The sequence below is a fragment of the Telopea speciosissima genome, chromosome 11, assembly GCF_018873765.1.
Source record: "Telopea speciosissima isolate NSW1024214 ecotype Mountain lineage chromosome 11, Tspe_v1, whole genome shotgun sequence".
Classification (NCBI taxonomy): domain Eukaryota; kingdom Viridiplantae; phylum Streptophyta; class Magnoliopsida; order Proteales; family Proteaceae; genus Telopea; species Telopea speciosissima.
In genome coordinates, this window is record NC_057926.1 from 38745394 (window position 1) to 38760552 (window position 15159).

A 15159-nucleotide genomic window follows, 5' to 3' on the forward strand; every position below is an offset into this window, starting at 1 on the left:
ATCTAAGGAGGACTCAACTGCTGCATCATCGTCTACTGGATTCAAAACTTCGATGGTGAACGTTACTGATCCAAACCCATATATTTTAGTGATTTAAATATGCATGATATGTTTCTATTATTCATTTATTTTTAAGACATGAATGTACAAAGTCTTTTATTTTCAACTTTCAAATGTTAGGGTTTTTCTCAAAGCTAAAAATTCTATAAATCTTATTATACCAAAACATGACTAAAAACCAAAAGAGCGGTAAAATAATCTTTTTGTTTTGATGTCAAAATCTATTTCCAATCAGGGTGATTTTAAATAGCATCCGCGTACACCAAATAAGGCTTGACCAGAACATAACTCCTTGAATATAAATCAGATTTAAGCAGTCTTGGATTTGTTGGAAAGCTGTGGGATGCTGTTGCTGCCTGGTGTGATGTGAGGTTGATCGGTGGGATGCTGGTCAAGGCTTGGGTTGAAGCTCAGGTCATATCTTTCTTACCTTCTTCTTTTTCTATTCTATCCTCCATTTTCTCAGGTTAGTACTCTCTGATTCTGTTTTGCTGCTGTGCATACTATTTTCGGGAATTTCTATTTCCCTTAAGAATCCTATTGAGATTTCAGATCAGATCTTGCTGTTGGTAATCAGAACCTATTATAAGCTTACATGCGGCTGCATAATTTAAATTTATTGAAGTTCTCATAGGGTCCTACAGCTATATGAGTTGCTGGAAACCTCAAGTATGTTTTAATTTCTCAAGCAAAGTTTCTGGTTTCCTATTTCACTTTATATATTACTGTAATGCTTGATTATATTGCTCTTTAATTATTCTTATTACTGGTCTGACTTCCAATATAATTCTGAGATTGGTTCTGTGAGCTGAAACCTTAATTCCAAGAGTTTTATTCTCAATAGGACACCTTTGTTAATTCAGATCACCGTTGGATCAGAATCATCTTTGGGGAAGCAATTTTCCTTTGTAATTAGACTTTCGATCAGAATATTACCTGCATCTGAACTTCTGATTGTTAGATATCTACTTTCTCTTGAATCTGGTCACACAACATCCACTGCAATTTTGGTTTAAACTGAATTTCTTAAACATAGTCCTTTAGGCTTCTAGAAACCCATCAATTATGCTTAAAAATAACAAGTTTACAAGTATCCTATAAGTATTGATGTGTATCCATGTGTAACTTAATTTTTCTACTGTTTCCTGATATGTATCGCATACGTATCTTAAAATCTGCTTTCTGATCTACCTCATACTGCTACTTTAAACCGTAATCCTAAAAGTATTCATGCATATCCAAGCATTTCTTAACTTTTAGAGCATATCCATGTGTATCCCAATATGGCAATACGTCAAGTCTGCTTTTCGATACATTGCCTAATACCGATACTTTAAACCTTGCATGTAGGAGTAGAAATGTTGGGGCTGTTCCTCTTAAGGATGGTGAACTAAGTAGCTGTTAAACTGAATTTAATGTTAATGTGCTTTGGGTACTGTTCAAGTGAACAGTATCTTGAACAGTACCATACACTATTCACGTGAACAGTATTGTGAATAGTATCATACACTGTTCACGTGAACAGTAACTAGAAGATGAGAGTTGTTAGTCCGGGGCAGTTTGGGAATTTCTCTTGTGTGTTAGCTCTACCTTATTATTAATAATATTGATGAAGAAGGGAGAACAATTTTTATTCGATAGGTCTCCCCAAAGGATTACAGCCACTTCTCTTCTTCTTCATCTGCTTCCTCTCCATCTTCTCCATTAAATCTGGTTTTATTTACATGGTATCAGAGCTAGGATCTTAGGAGTCAATTCTACATCCTAGGACCTACTCGATTACTCTCAAATTGATCAAGACAGTGTTGCGATTTTGAAGGCTTCATATTTGAAGGTTTTCGTGACCACATTTTGAAGGGGCTGCAGCACCCTACGCTGCATTTTGGTGGAGTTTGCTGAGACTAGTTCATGATTATATAAAGGAACCTAGTCTCGATTTTGTGGTGATTGCTTGATATCGATTCAGGGTTTTGGGAGGTGATTATTTTTTCGATTTCAGTTCTTCTTTTTGGTGGTTTGAAGGTTCTTTGTAAGGTTTTCCCTGAATCGATCCTTGCTGGATTAAAATCGATCTCTGGATTTTTCGTTGGTTGTTGGCGATTGTGTTTGCTTGCTAGTTCATCACTTTTGCTCAGTTTTTATTAGTTGTTGGTGAATTTCTGCATCGGTTTGCTTGATCGAGATGGGTGACCCAACTGAAGATTCTAAAGGTGTTATCTCTGAGGTTGTTTCGGGTTCTTCCAAATCTATTACAGAGAAGAGATTGGAAGGGGTAAGTAATTTCCAGCAATGGAAGAAAATTATGTGGGTTGTTTTGACTGGTCGTGGCCAACAGAAACATCTTACAAAGGCCAAACCAGAGGATGATGAAGTGTGGGAAATTATAGATGCACGCATTCTGGGACAGATGTTGAATAGTATGGATTCACAGATTGTTGACTTAGTGACTCACATAGATATTGTGAAGGAGTTATGGGATTACTTACATGTTTTGTATTCTGGACAGAATAATCTATCCCGTATATATGAGCTGTCACAGGAGTTCTATCGTGCTGATAGGAAGGGACGTCTGTTGACCCAATATTTTGCCGATTATAAATGAATGTTCGAAGAGTTAAATGCATTGCTGCCCATTAGTTCAGATGTGAAACAGATGCAAGATCAACGTGAACAACTTGCGGTCATGGGATTTTTGGGAGGACTGGGCCAAGAATATGACTCAGTACGCTCCACTATTCTTGGAGAAGATAAAATTGCCTCACTTGCAGAAACTTTTTCTCGCATTCTTTGTGTTTCCCGTGATAGTTCCCATAAACCAGCAGTTGCTCCTGGTGAGAGCTCTGCCGTTGTTGCTTCTAGTCAAGGGAGAGGTAATGGTGGACGTAATGGGGGTCGTGGTGGTGGTATAGCTTGCCGTGGAGGTGGAAGAGGCAGTGGTAGTGGTAATGGTGGTGAAAATTCTGGTTCTATGAAGACTTGTAATCACTATGATCGACCAGGACACATCCAACGCTTTTGTTGGAAACTTCATGGGAAGCCACCGCAACAGCAGTATGCTAATTCAGCAGCTAGTACCTAGTCTCTTGCTGCACCTTTTGAGGGTAAGTTGGTAAGGTTATCTGATGAGGATTATGCTCAATTCACACAGTTTCAGATTTCTCGGCCTTCTACATCTTCCTCCACGGCTACTTTTGCCCAGACAGGTAATGCCACTACGTGTTTCTCCACTTCTCGTCCCTAGATCATTGATTCAAGTGCTTCTGATCATATGTCTGGTGTGTCAGGTAATTTTTCTTCCTTTCGGTCTTCAGAGTCTAATGTTACATTGGTTGATGGTTCCCTTGCCAAAGTCACTAGCACGGGTACTGTCAACCCAACTAAGTCCTTGTCCTTGTCTTCTATTATCCATTTACCTGACTTCCCTTGTAACCTGCTTTCTGTTTGTAAAATTACTAAAGCCTACAATTGTTCAGTGACCTTTTATCCTGATTCCTGTGTTTTTCAAGATCTTATGACGAAGAAGATGCTTGGTAGGGGACGTGAGCAAGGGGGGTTGTATCATCTTGAAGACTCTCCTTTAGTTGCTTATTCCAGTGTTTTGTCTCCACACCAAGTTCATTGTCGGCTGGGCCATCCGTCTTTGCAGAGTTTACAGAAATTGGATCCTCGTTTTAGTTTCCTTTCTAGTTTAGAGTGTGAGTCATGTCAGTTTGGAAACCTCCACCATGTGAGTTATCCCCCCAAAGTCAATAAACGGTCTGCGTACCCTTTTTCTTTAGTGCATTGTGATGTATGGGGGCCTTTCCCTGTTACTTCTAAGATGGGATTTAAATATTTTGTTACTTTTGTCGATGACTATTCTCGAGTCGCCTGGATTTATTTAATGAAAAGTCGTTCTGAGCTGTTTGCCATTTTTCGTGCATTTGTTACTGAAATTCAGACTCAGTTTAATAAGAATATTTGTGTTTTACGTAGTGATAATGCCCTTGAATATTTTTCTGCTCCATTTAATTCTTTTATGGCTGACCGTGGCATGTTGCACCAGTCTTCTTGTTCAGATACACCCCAACAAAATGGTGTAGCTGAATGGAAGAATAGACATTTAATGGAAGTGACCCATTTAATTCTTTTTGAGATGAAAGCACCAAAAATCTTTTGGGCTGATGCTGTCTTGACTGCCTGTTTCCTTATAAACCGTATACCATCTTCTGTGTTACAGGGTGGGATTCCTCATTCTCCTTTATTTCCTACTGAACTTCTCTTTGTTTTACCACCTAGAATTTTTTGGTGTGTTTGCTTTATCCGTGACCATCGTCCAGGTCTGTCCAAATTAGATCCCCGGGCTATTAAATGTATTTTCTTGGGTTATTCATGCACTCAAAAAGGTTATCGATGTTATTCACCAGTTCTTCGAAAGTACTTTGTCTCTGCTGATGTGAACTTTTTTGAGTCCACTGCTTATGATGATACATCTTTTGTTTCCTCGGAGTTGGATGAGGATCTTCCTTTATATGTGGTGCAACGTACTATTTCCCATGGTCAACCGGCTGCTGCTCTATCTCCGCCTCCGCCTCCTCCTGTTCGGCCTGCCCGTCCTCCTGTTCGGTTTACATTTGTTCGGCGTCCTCGAGATGATACAGCACCCCCGGTCTCTATTGATCCTCCAACTTCAACTTCGCTTGCGAATCCTACTCCTCAGTTAAGTATTCCTTCTTCTGATCTTGATATTTCCATTGCTCTTCGTAAGGGTGTTCGTAGTTGTACTCAACATCCTTTGTCTCATTTTGTTTCTTATATAGGCTTATCTGCTAACTTTACTGCTTGTCTCTCTACTGTTGAGTCTTATCCTACCCCTAAGTCTGTTTCAGAGGCATTATCCCACTCTGGCTGGAAGACAGCTATGGAGGAGGAATTGGCTGCCTTAGCTGAAAATCACACTTGGGACTTGGTACCGTTACCTACTAGCAAGAAGACTATTGGTTGTTGGTGGGTATATATGGTTAAAGTGAACCCTGATGGTTCTTTGGCTCGTTTGAAGGCACGCTTAGTTGCCAAAGGTTATACACAGGTTTATGGAGTTGATTATCTTGATACCTTTTCCCCTGTTGCCAAGCTTGCATCTGTCCGTCTTTTGATCTCTCTTGCCGCATCCCATCATTGGCCTCTTTTTCAGTTGGACGTGAAGAATGCTTTTCTTTATGGTGATCTCCATGAGGAGGTTTATATGGAGCAACCTCCTAGGTTTGTTGCTCAGGGGGAGTCTAGTTTAGTGTGCAAACTTAAGAAGTCGTTGTATGGTTTGAAATAATCTCCCAAGGCCTGGTTTGGGAGATTTTCAGATATTGTTCTGGAATTTGGGATGACTCGGTGTGGCAGTGATCATTCGGTGTTCTACCGGCATAGCAAGGCTGGCAGGATATTTTTGGTGGTATATGTAGATGATATAGTCATCACTGGTGATGATGTTGAAGGCATTAAACAGCTTAAGTTACATGTGCAGTGTAAATTTCAGAGCAAGGATCTTGGTAAGTTGAAGTACTTTCTTGGAGTTGTAGCTCAGTCTAGTAAAGGGATTTCTCTCTCCCAGAGGAAATATGTTCTTGACCTGCTTTTCGAAACAGGTATGCTTGGGTCTAAACCTTTGGATACTCCAATGGACCCAAATTTGAAGTTGACAGCTAATAGTGGTGATGCTCTTGATGATCCGGAAAAATATAGAAGATTTGTTGGAAAATTAAATTATCTCACTGTGACTCGAACGGATATTGCCTTTCCGGTTAGTGTAGTAAGTCAATTTTTGTCCTCTCCTAGGACGTCACATTGGGATGCTGTGATTCAATTCTGAGATACCTCAAGAAAACTCCAAGTCGTGGTCTACTCTACACTGATCATGGTCATGGACGTGTTGAGGGATTTTGTGATGCTGATTGGGCTGGTTCTCCTGTGGATAGGAGGTCTACCACTGGGCATTGTGTCTTTGTGGGGGGAAATTTGGTTTCCTTGAAGAGCAAGAAACAGCCAGTAGTAGCAAGATCTAGTGCAGAGGTAGAGTATCGGGCTATGGCACAGGTTACTTGCGAGTTGATGTGGATGCAACATTTGTTGACTGAGTTGAAATTTACGAAGGAGTTACCTATACAACTGTGGTGTGATAATCAAGCTGCTATCCATATAGCTTCCAATCCTGTGTTTCATGAGAGGACAAAGCATATAGAGGTTGATTGCCATTTTGTTCGAGAGAAACTACAAGAGGTTTTATTGCTCCACAACATGTTCGTACAGGGGAGCAACTTGCTGATATTTTTACTAAGTCATTGGGAAGTGTGAGAATTGATTACATTTGTAACAAGCTGGGCATGATTAACATCTATGCTCCAGCTTGAGGGGGAGTGTTAATGTGCTTTGGGTACTGTTCAGGTGAACAGTGTTGTGAACAGTACCATACATTGTTCATGTGAACAGTAACTAGAAGATGAAAGTTGTTAGTCAGGGGCAGTTTGGGAATTTCTCTTGTGTGTTAGCTCTACCCTATTATTAATAATATTGGTGAAGAGGGGAGAATAATTTTTATTTGATAGTTCTCCCCAAAGGATTACAGCCACTTCTCTTCTTCTTCATCTTCTTCCTCTCCGAGACTCCATTAAATCTAGTTTTATTTACAAAGGTTATCCATTGGATAAGCAAATCACAAAACAATGTGATTTCATATTTGGCATGATTAACTCAAAGTTGTTGCATCTTTACCAAAAAAAAACTCAAAGTTGTTGCATTAATTGTATAATAACCTCTCATCCAAAAAAAAATGGTGTTATAAGCAATCTAATAGTTGTAGTTGTTGTGAAGTAAAGACTGGTTTGAGGATAATTGTCTTGGATTGAAGGAACATAACAGCAGTGGAAAACGATCTAACAGTGGAGTAACTTGAGTCCTTCCACTTTGCTTCTAGAGAATATGGTTGGCTTGATTTGTTTGTAGATCCATCAGATTTCAGTATTCTCTCACCTGAGACTAATGTATAGTACAGTCTACGATTATGGATTTTCCAAGGCTAAACTACAAGGAAGTGCGGTGGGGAAGATATTAGAGCGATTAAGATTTCAAGAACAAGAATAGATTGGGGAATGAATAAGAAATAGGACATTGTTAGGATTTTATGAACAGTACTCATGAACATAATCTTAAAGAAGAAGAAAAAGAGATGAGAGAAGAAATCGTTGGAGAGGAAGAAAGAAACAATCAGCAGCCAATAGGTTCAATAGTTGCTAGACAAACAACATTCAATTTCATTAATTCCAAAGCCTTCAAATTGATAGTTGCAATTTGATATGTTTATGGGCTAACTTGACTGAACCATATTAGACATCAAATTAGAAACTTACTAATTTCCTAGACTTGGGAACCGAGGAATCTGAAAATAGAAACTTTCTAGAACTTCTAGAATTTCTATAACCAGATTATTAAGCTCTTTTACAAAAATAGAAACAAGCCAAGACAGAAACTCAACATAGTATAAATTTAGCCTAAAATTTATAGAAAACTGAAAATAGAAAATACTAGAAATAAAAAACTAATTTTGTATACCTTAGAACCACCGTTAATAACAGCCCAATAAAGCGTCTTTTTACAACAAATACTGAATAAACCAAAACCAAATAGCCCAAAGTCTTTGACCCATTGTGGACTTAAAATTAAATCTAATTGGGCTGCCTGCATCAGAGACCTTGGATTTCTTTCCTCTTGTCCTTAAATTTATATCTGAATGGGACTCTAAAATGCTATAAACAGATACTGTAAATTGTAAAGTATGCACATTGAAATTATAGACTTAGATGCTTGTCATCACTGGCTAACCTACTGAACTACTAGAGAAGGGGGTTTAGTGTTAGCTTCAGGTTGAAGAACTCTAAAATTAATGGAATCTGTGTTTCTTATCCATTTGTATCCATATGTAGTTCTAGATTACATCGTGCATCCTATTGGACAAATAAATTTGTGGGTCACAGTCACTTTACATATGTGTGATACTGCTATGTTTTGGTAGACCATCCTGGTAACATGCTCAATGAAAACCAACCTTGTCATTGTCTAATCAATTTTATTTGTCTTGACCAAGAAATGGACCCTTAAAAGTATTTGGAAGTGCCTATATGCTACATAAGGAATTTGTTTGTTCTATTGATGTTGGGTATCATTGTCACTGATTTCCTTTATTCACTTTTATATTTTTTACTGTATTACTCTCCTTATTTCAGGTAGGTAGACGTAATCTGAATGTTGATTACAAGAGCAACCAAAATGCCAGTTCCTTGCCATACTCTCTGAGATATATTATGGAATCATTCTTTGAAAACATGACAGCCTTCTGGATGCCAATTCCCAAGATTTCTTAGCACATGAATCTTCCCTTGGCTCCTGCAAAGAGCTGCCACTTGATCTTAGTTCCAAACTAATGATGTCAATGTTACCGTGTCATCTGATTGGGGAAGGTTCACATCGGCATTTAATTTCCTCTATCAAAATTAATATCCAGCCAGGGGCCATATCTGAGCTGCCTAGTCATTCCTGCAAAGCCATAATCATTGAGAGAGTACCCTCTGGAGCTTTTGCAGACCCATTTGAACTACAACATCTTGTTGAGCATGATGGTAAGGAGCCATCTCATTTTTATATTCTAGCTAGTCAAGTGAGACTTGTCCACCACTTACTGTGTTACATTGGTTTGTTGCAGTCTTCATGGACGCTGCTATTTTTGGAGACACAAATTTGGAATTACCTTCTGCACTTTCCAACCAATCAGTTGTTGAGATTCACATGAATAGGGCTTCCATTACATGCACGATATCCGGTGAGTTTTCCTAACAAGTAAACCAGAAATAAACATAGTTAGTCTCGAAACAGTCTGATGGATATTCCATGATTTCCTATAATTGGTTCATGATACAGTCCACCATTTCTTGCTAATGTGCTGTTAAAAATTATTCAAGCTGTCTAGACAATTCCTGTCCTACCAGATGTGTCAGGGCCCATAGTTATCCAGGCGACCATGGCGTTGGAGAGGGTCCAAATAGCAAGGTGACACCAACAAGGCGGCAAGGCGCCCAAGGTGACCAAGGACGCCTATGCCTTGATAACTATGTCAGGGCCTCTATATCATGACATTGAGATGGTCCACTTTAACTTTTTGCTTACTCTATTAATAGTTTGGTGTTGCGTAACTAATTCCATTTCTAGTCCGGTTCTACTTTCCTTATCCTTGCAACTTATTCTTCTCAGTTAAATGTCTTCTTTTCAGTCCTCACTCGGTTTTTTTTCTCTTTTGATACAGTGGATTACTTCTGAGTAAGTGGTACAATGTAAATTTTTTCTTATAGAAGAAAATGAAAAGGGTGTTCTAGTGAACCACTTGAAATATGATAAGCTATGCAAATAGGGATAATCCCTTCCAAAAGCAGAATAAATTTTGAGCTAGAAAGTATATTCTGTGTCTAGTTTTAGTTGTTGTGGAACAGCTACACATGGTTTTTCCATCTCAATCAGATCTCACAGAGAAAGCTTTTTCTGATATTCTAAACATCATTCTCCTGCAACCTCTTTTTGGAAGTGGTTATTTAACAATTCAGATGGATCTGCCAGATTTATTCATTAATTGCAGTATAGAAGAAAATTTGCAGCATCAAAACTGTATATGGATGTCAGTGACTGAGGGTTCTGAATTTAGGACCAGCATTGTATGGAAAATACCTTCTGGAAATTCTGAACATGCCAAATTTGTATCAGCTATTACTTTTATCTCAGCCTTATCAACCACTCTTTTGATTGTTGTAACATCAATATTTCCTTTGCTCATTGCTAAATCAAAAAACTTGAAACATTCATAATTTCTTGGAACACTTTTAGCCTATAAAGTTCCAATTTTAATGCGATGATGTTTTTAAACATGGGGAATGAACCTTCTATTATTTCTGTTTTAGCTTTATTATCCGCTCGATCTTTAATTGTTTTGAGGGTGACTGAAACCTTCAATTATCATTAATGCTACATTAAACTAAGCAGGAGCAGAATTTCTAGCCCCCTTCCCCCTTCCCCCCCACCACCCCAAATCTGGACAACACTTGGCTTGGCAGATGGGGTTGTCACTTTATGGACAAGCAGACCCTAGGGTCCTCTACTCACAAGTAAAATAAAGGAATGAAAGATTCAGGACTACAGAAGAGGGTGCACAAGAAGACATGGATGGATGACAGATACAGAGATGCATGGATATACACAAAAGGTGTACCTAGTGCATGAGGCTCCCGCCGCTGTGGGGTCTGAGGAGGGTCATATTGTATGCAGTTTTGCCTCCGCTTTGCAAATAGGTTGTTTCCTGACTCGAACCTGCAACCACTAAGTCAAAATAGAGCAATCTTACCGTTGTATCAAGGTCCGCCCTCTCCTCACAGATATACATGGGGGTGGGGGTATTTAGTTGAATTTGAATCTGAAACTTGATAGATACAGGTTAATCCAAACCAGTACCTATGAATCCGACAGTCAGAATTACGGTAGATCACCTTCCATGGGGTAGAACTAGGTGAGACCTCCTAGAAAAACTTTTAGAATTTTTTATATATACTGAAAAATATACCTATCCGACAGTGCCCGCATTTCACAAGGGGCTGTGAAATGACCAAGTGGCCTGGGCCCACCTAAGAGGACTTAGGGTTGGCTAGGGTAAAGCCCAGCCCAACCCAACTGTTGCTGCCCTAATTTTGACACACCAATGTTTGATGTTTCCCTGAATATATATCAGTGTATTGGGTTCATGATGTTTGATCGTGAACAAGAGAGATGCTCAACACGTACGGGATCCATTACCTTATTAGGGAATATCGATGAAAGAGAATGTCAGCATATGATTGAACAAAAAACTAGATTCGGCATTGATTTTGTAAAGAGTTTTTACAAATTGTTTTGAAAACTAATATTATTTTATTATCAATTTTTTTTTAAAAAAAAATCATCTAATCTCTAACATAGAATCTCTATACTAGCATGTTCAATGGACTGGCAGTAATTAAATTATATGCCTTATGTTCATTATGCGATATTGTTTAGTAGAGGGAGTATTATGCAATTGATTCGATTATATTGCAAATATCTACTACTTTGGGGAGTTAATGATATTAACGTATCTATTATCCCACTAGAAATCCAGCCCATTATCAACGACATTCAGCAAGCTACCTCAATGTTCTTTCTCTTTCAACCATGTTGTGGATACCCTAACCCGGAAGACCTTACCGATGGAGAGATCAGTAACATGGCCTAATTCCTCTCCATGGATTGTTCATCTTTGTAATTTGGACTCTATGAGTTCCTCTTCAGCTGAATGAAATTCTCTTTACCCAACAAAAAGAAAAAAAAAAAAAAAGGTAAATTTCGCATGAAAGAGGATACCGGTCCATTCCACCACTACATCAAGTGGTTTCCAACGGTGGTCGAGCATTGCACAATGATTACTAGTGTATTGTCTTTGGTACAATCCCCTAGCCCATGATACGTACACTAATACTGTTTTTTTGTCATTGAGCACTTGAGCTGCCATTGTAGCTTGTGATTTTACTTTTTTTTTTTTAATTAATTTTTAGGGAAGCGCAATGCTAATCGGTCGCGCAGCACGACCGGTTAACGTTCTTTATCCTTAATTTTTTTTTTTGGAAAAAGAACTATATACAAGAGCGTGCATGCTGTGCCCAAGTATAGAGTGGGTGAAAAGACCACCTCACCCCCATAATAGGCGGAAATGCCACCCCTTTTAATGCTCCTATGTACACTCCCATTGACCCTATGCTGGCATAGGAACCACGCTACCGAACAAAACACGCGTTCCCTTTTATTTTTACTTTACGTTGCAAGCGATTTATCAGTTATAATCTTCATGTAACACTTGTCATCATTCCATATGGCACAAAAAAGATAAGAAAGTATAATATATGGTATAAAAGATACTATAAAGTATAAATGAGGCTGATAGTTTCATTACCAAAATATCTCAGCCCCCTATTATTTATTTAAAGAATCCATGACCACTCGTTTGTATAATGGGCAATATCGTCATGGTGACAGGTTTATACCAATCAAAGCCAATTTTATGAAGAAATATTTTCTTAGTGACACCCTAAAAGGTGTTAAACAATTCGATTAAGTTTTCATCCACTACCATTTTGGTGAGTGGATTCCCACCATCCTAGGATTGGCAAATACCTACCTGGGTTTTAGTATTTTTCTCAAAAGAAAGCAGTTTTCTGTACAGGAGTGTGGCCTACGCCAGCACTTCCATGAGTCTATCTCTTTTCTCTCAATGTGAAAAGACACCTCTGCCCCCTTGTTTTAAGGAGAGAGATGAAAAGACACCTTTGTCCCCCTTGTTTTAAGGAGAGAGATAGACTCATGGAAATGCTGGCGTAGGCCACACTCCCTGATAGAAAACTTTTTCCCTTTCTCAAAATACCATCCGATCGATACCTTTGCTTGCATTTGAACCGTCTGGGTGAATGGATTCTCATTCATTGTGGTTGTAAGGCAACTCGATTTTAAATAATTTATAATCTTATTAATTTGTCTGTTTAGTATAATACATTTTTAATGGATAAATCTTATTATTTCACATGTATATTAAAAAAAATATGCAAAACAATGAAAACTTTTAATAATGATCTTTTTATTGTGGTAAACTTTTAATATGATCTTTCAAATTATTTTGATTTTTTTTTTATATTGATTTAAATAATTTATAAGAATAAAATAAAAAAACATTCAAAGAAAGACGTAAAACTCTAAGGAAAAAGTTTTCCTCCACCCGTTGAGGATGGTAAACGATTCACTGTCCATCCTAGGGTTTTAATATGTTTTAAAAAATACCATCCTGATGCCTTCTCTCGCTTATCACACACCATGGATTCCCATTCACCATGGGTGGAGGGAAACTCAATCCAAAATCTAATACACTTATGACCTATGGCTCTAAACCACACCTTAATGGAACAAAGTTTCCTATCCTGGGGCGTGGCTCCCGTGCCTACACCTGTGTCTATCTTCCTCCTCCTCCCTATAAAATGACTTGCTTGCCCTCCATGGATTGAACCAAAACGGAGTCATTGATTGGATCTTGTTTGTTTCTCTCCTTCTCCCTATAAAATGACTTCCTTGCCCCCCATGAATTATACCAAAAGGATGACGTTGATTGGGTATGTACAACGTAGGAACCAGGAAAAAGATCCTCTCTAGTGCCTGCATTTGTTAGTGCAGTGCAATACAAAAAAAAAAAAATGGATCATTCGAATTTGGCATTGTTGGATGTAGCATCGACCAAAAACCATAGAGAACACGTCCCTAACACTTATATAATGATACATGTCATATCGACATTCTCTAAAGGCTTGAAACCAAAACAATTGGATCATTATCGTCTCCAATTCCCTGCCCAGTACAGTGATCCAATTCCACTCATTGGGAACCAGAAATGACGATCTAACCCTCTACCCAAACACACTGCTCGAGAGAGAGATTAAAACGTCATTTCCACGTCCCTATGAGTGGAACTGGACCACTCTACCGGACAGGAACAGGACAGCATAAAATTCGAAAACAACCCTTTGATTCCTTTTTCTGTCTGAATGACGTGGAGACGCGGGACGTGGGGGAGAAGTTATAGGACGACGTGCCAGTCGTTCTTCAATATAGAAGGTGCAATTTTGTAATTGTGCAGAATAAAGAATCTCTCTGGCATACACTGAAAACCAAAACGCGTGAGCGTCTCTCACACGATTACACCCCAACACGTCCACAACCGTCAGTCCGTCACTAACCCAAAACCGGAATCTGACCTTCAATAGTCCGACCAGACCGATACCTACCAGTCTCTGCTGGTGGGAGATCATATCAAAAGGGAGCAAGAAGTATCTACGCATGTTTACGTAAATAGACTAGATGAGTAGAGATTATTACAGAAATTGCCCTTTTTAAGTATTAAATAACACCCGCACCGCCAAAGGGTATTAAATGGTCTAGTTCGATTTGGTTCCATGGTTTAGGGGTAGAAACTAGGGGTGTCAATTGGTCCGGTTCCTTTTTAACGGTTCTAATCCTAGGGGTCAGGATCAAAATCGGATTAATAAGCTAATCGGCTTCAAATTTGAGATCCAAGACCATTAACTAATGGCTGGGCCGATTTAGGTTCCTAAACAATTTCAAACAATTCAATTTAAAAAAAAAAAAATTCCCTAACACATGTTACATATATTTAATAATTCCCCTTATAATAAGACATTAATTTCAATCACATGAGATATGCTTAATGTGTTTTTTTTCAAATCACAGAACCTGTTTATATTACCTCTTGTCTTGTATTAATTACCACCACTCTATAAATTATATATAAGGTTAGGATGTAAATTTGTTTCCGTTCCTAATTGGTAGATTTGAAATCTAATAATTATTGTTAAATCTGGAACTGGACCAATAATCAATTGAGTGGGTACCGGTTCCAATTCGGTTTTGATCCAAAATTGACACCCTTAGTAGAAACTGAAATCAAATGGTTTCAAAAATGAAACCTAAACTGTTTATGACCGGACCAATAAGCTATTGTTTATATGTTTTTAATAATCGTAAGATAATGGCAAGAGGATGCTTAGACGCTAACCAGTCGTGTAGCCCTTAGACCAACGCGTTAGCCAATGAAAATATTGTTTGGATGCAATTTTTTTATTTTTTTGGTTTTGGATGCAATTTTTTATTTCATTGAGGACTTGAACGGTCTTTCCGTACACAAAATCATTGATTTGAGTCTAGGGGCAGAACTTAACCACGCTAACCACAACCTGTTAGTACTCTTTTTCCATAATTGTTTATGACAATAAATGACCTAATTTACTATGTATATGTATGTAGGGAAATGGAACGCTAGCTGGTGTTGTATATGGGTAAGTACCAGTGCCCAGATAAAGCCCAATACGAAAAAGATCCGCACTGGCCCTGTTCCTTTTTGCCTTTCTAGGGCAGCAATGGTCTTTTCGTGTTGGCCCAGGAGTGTTATTGTCTACGGTCTCCTGATTG

At 38.5% G+C, this 15159-nt stretch overlaps 1 protein-coding gene across 1 annotated transcript in view; it reads left to right on the top strand.

The window, feature by feature from the left end:
* Positions 1-10030, top strand: part of LOC122645074 (phosphatidylinositol-glycan biosynthesis class X protein-like) — a 14597-nt gene extending 4567 nt beyond the window's left edge. The window contains 4 exon segments of the mRNA XM_043838420.1: positions 8313-8405; positions 8408-8705; positions 8789-8905; positions 9550-10030. Of these exon segments, the coding sequence (XP_043694355.1) occupies positions 8313-8405; positions 8408-8705; positions 8789-8905; positions 9550-9938 (897 nt within the window). The 3' untranslated portion in view covers positions 9939-10030.
* Positions 10031-15159: the final 5129 nt, after the last annotated feature.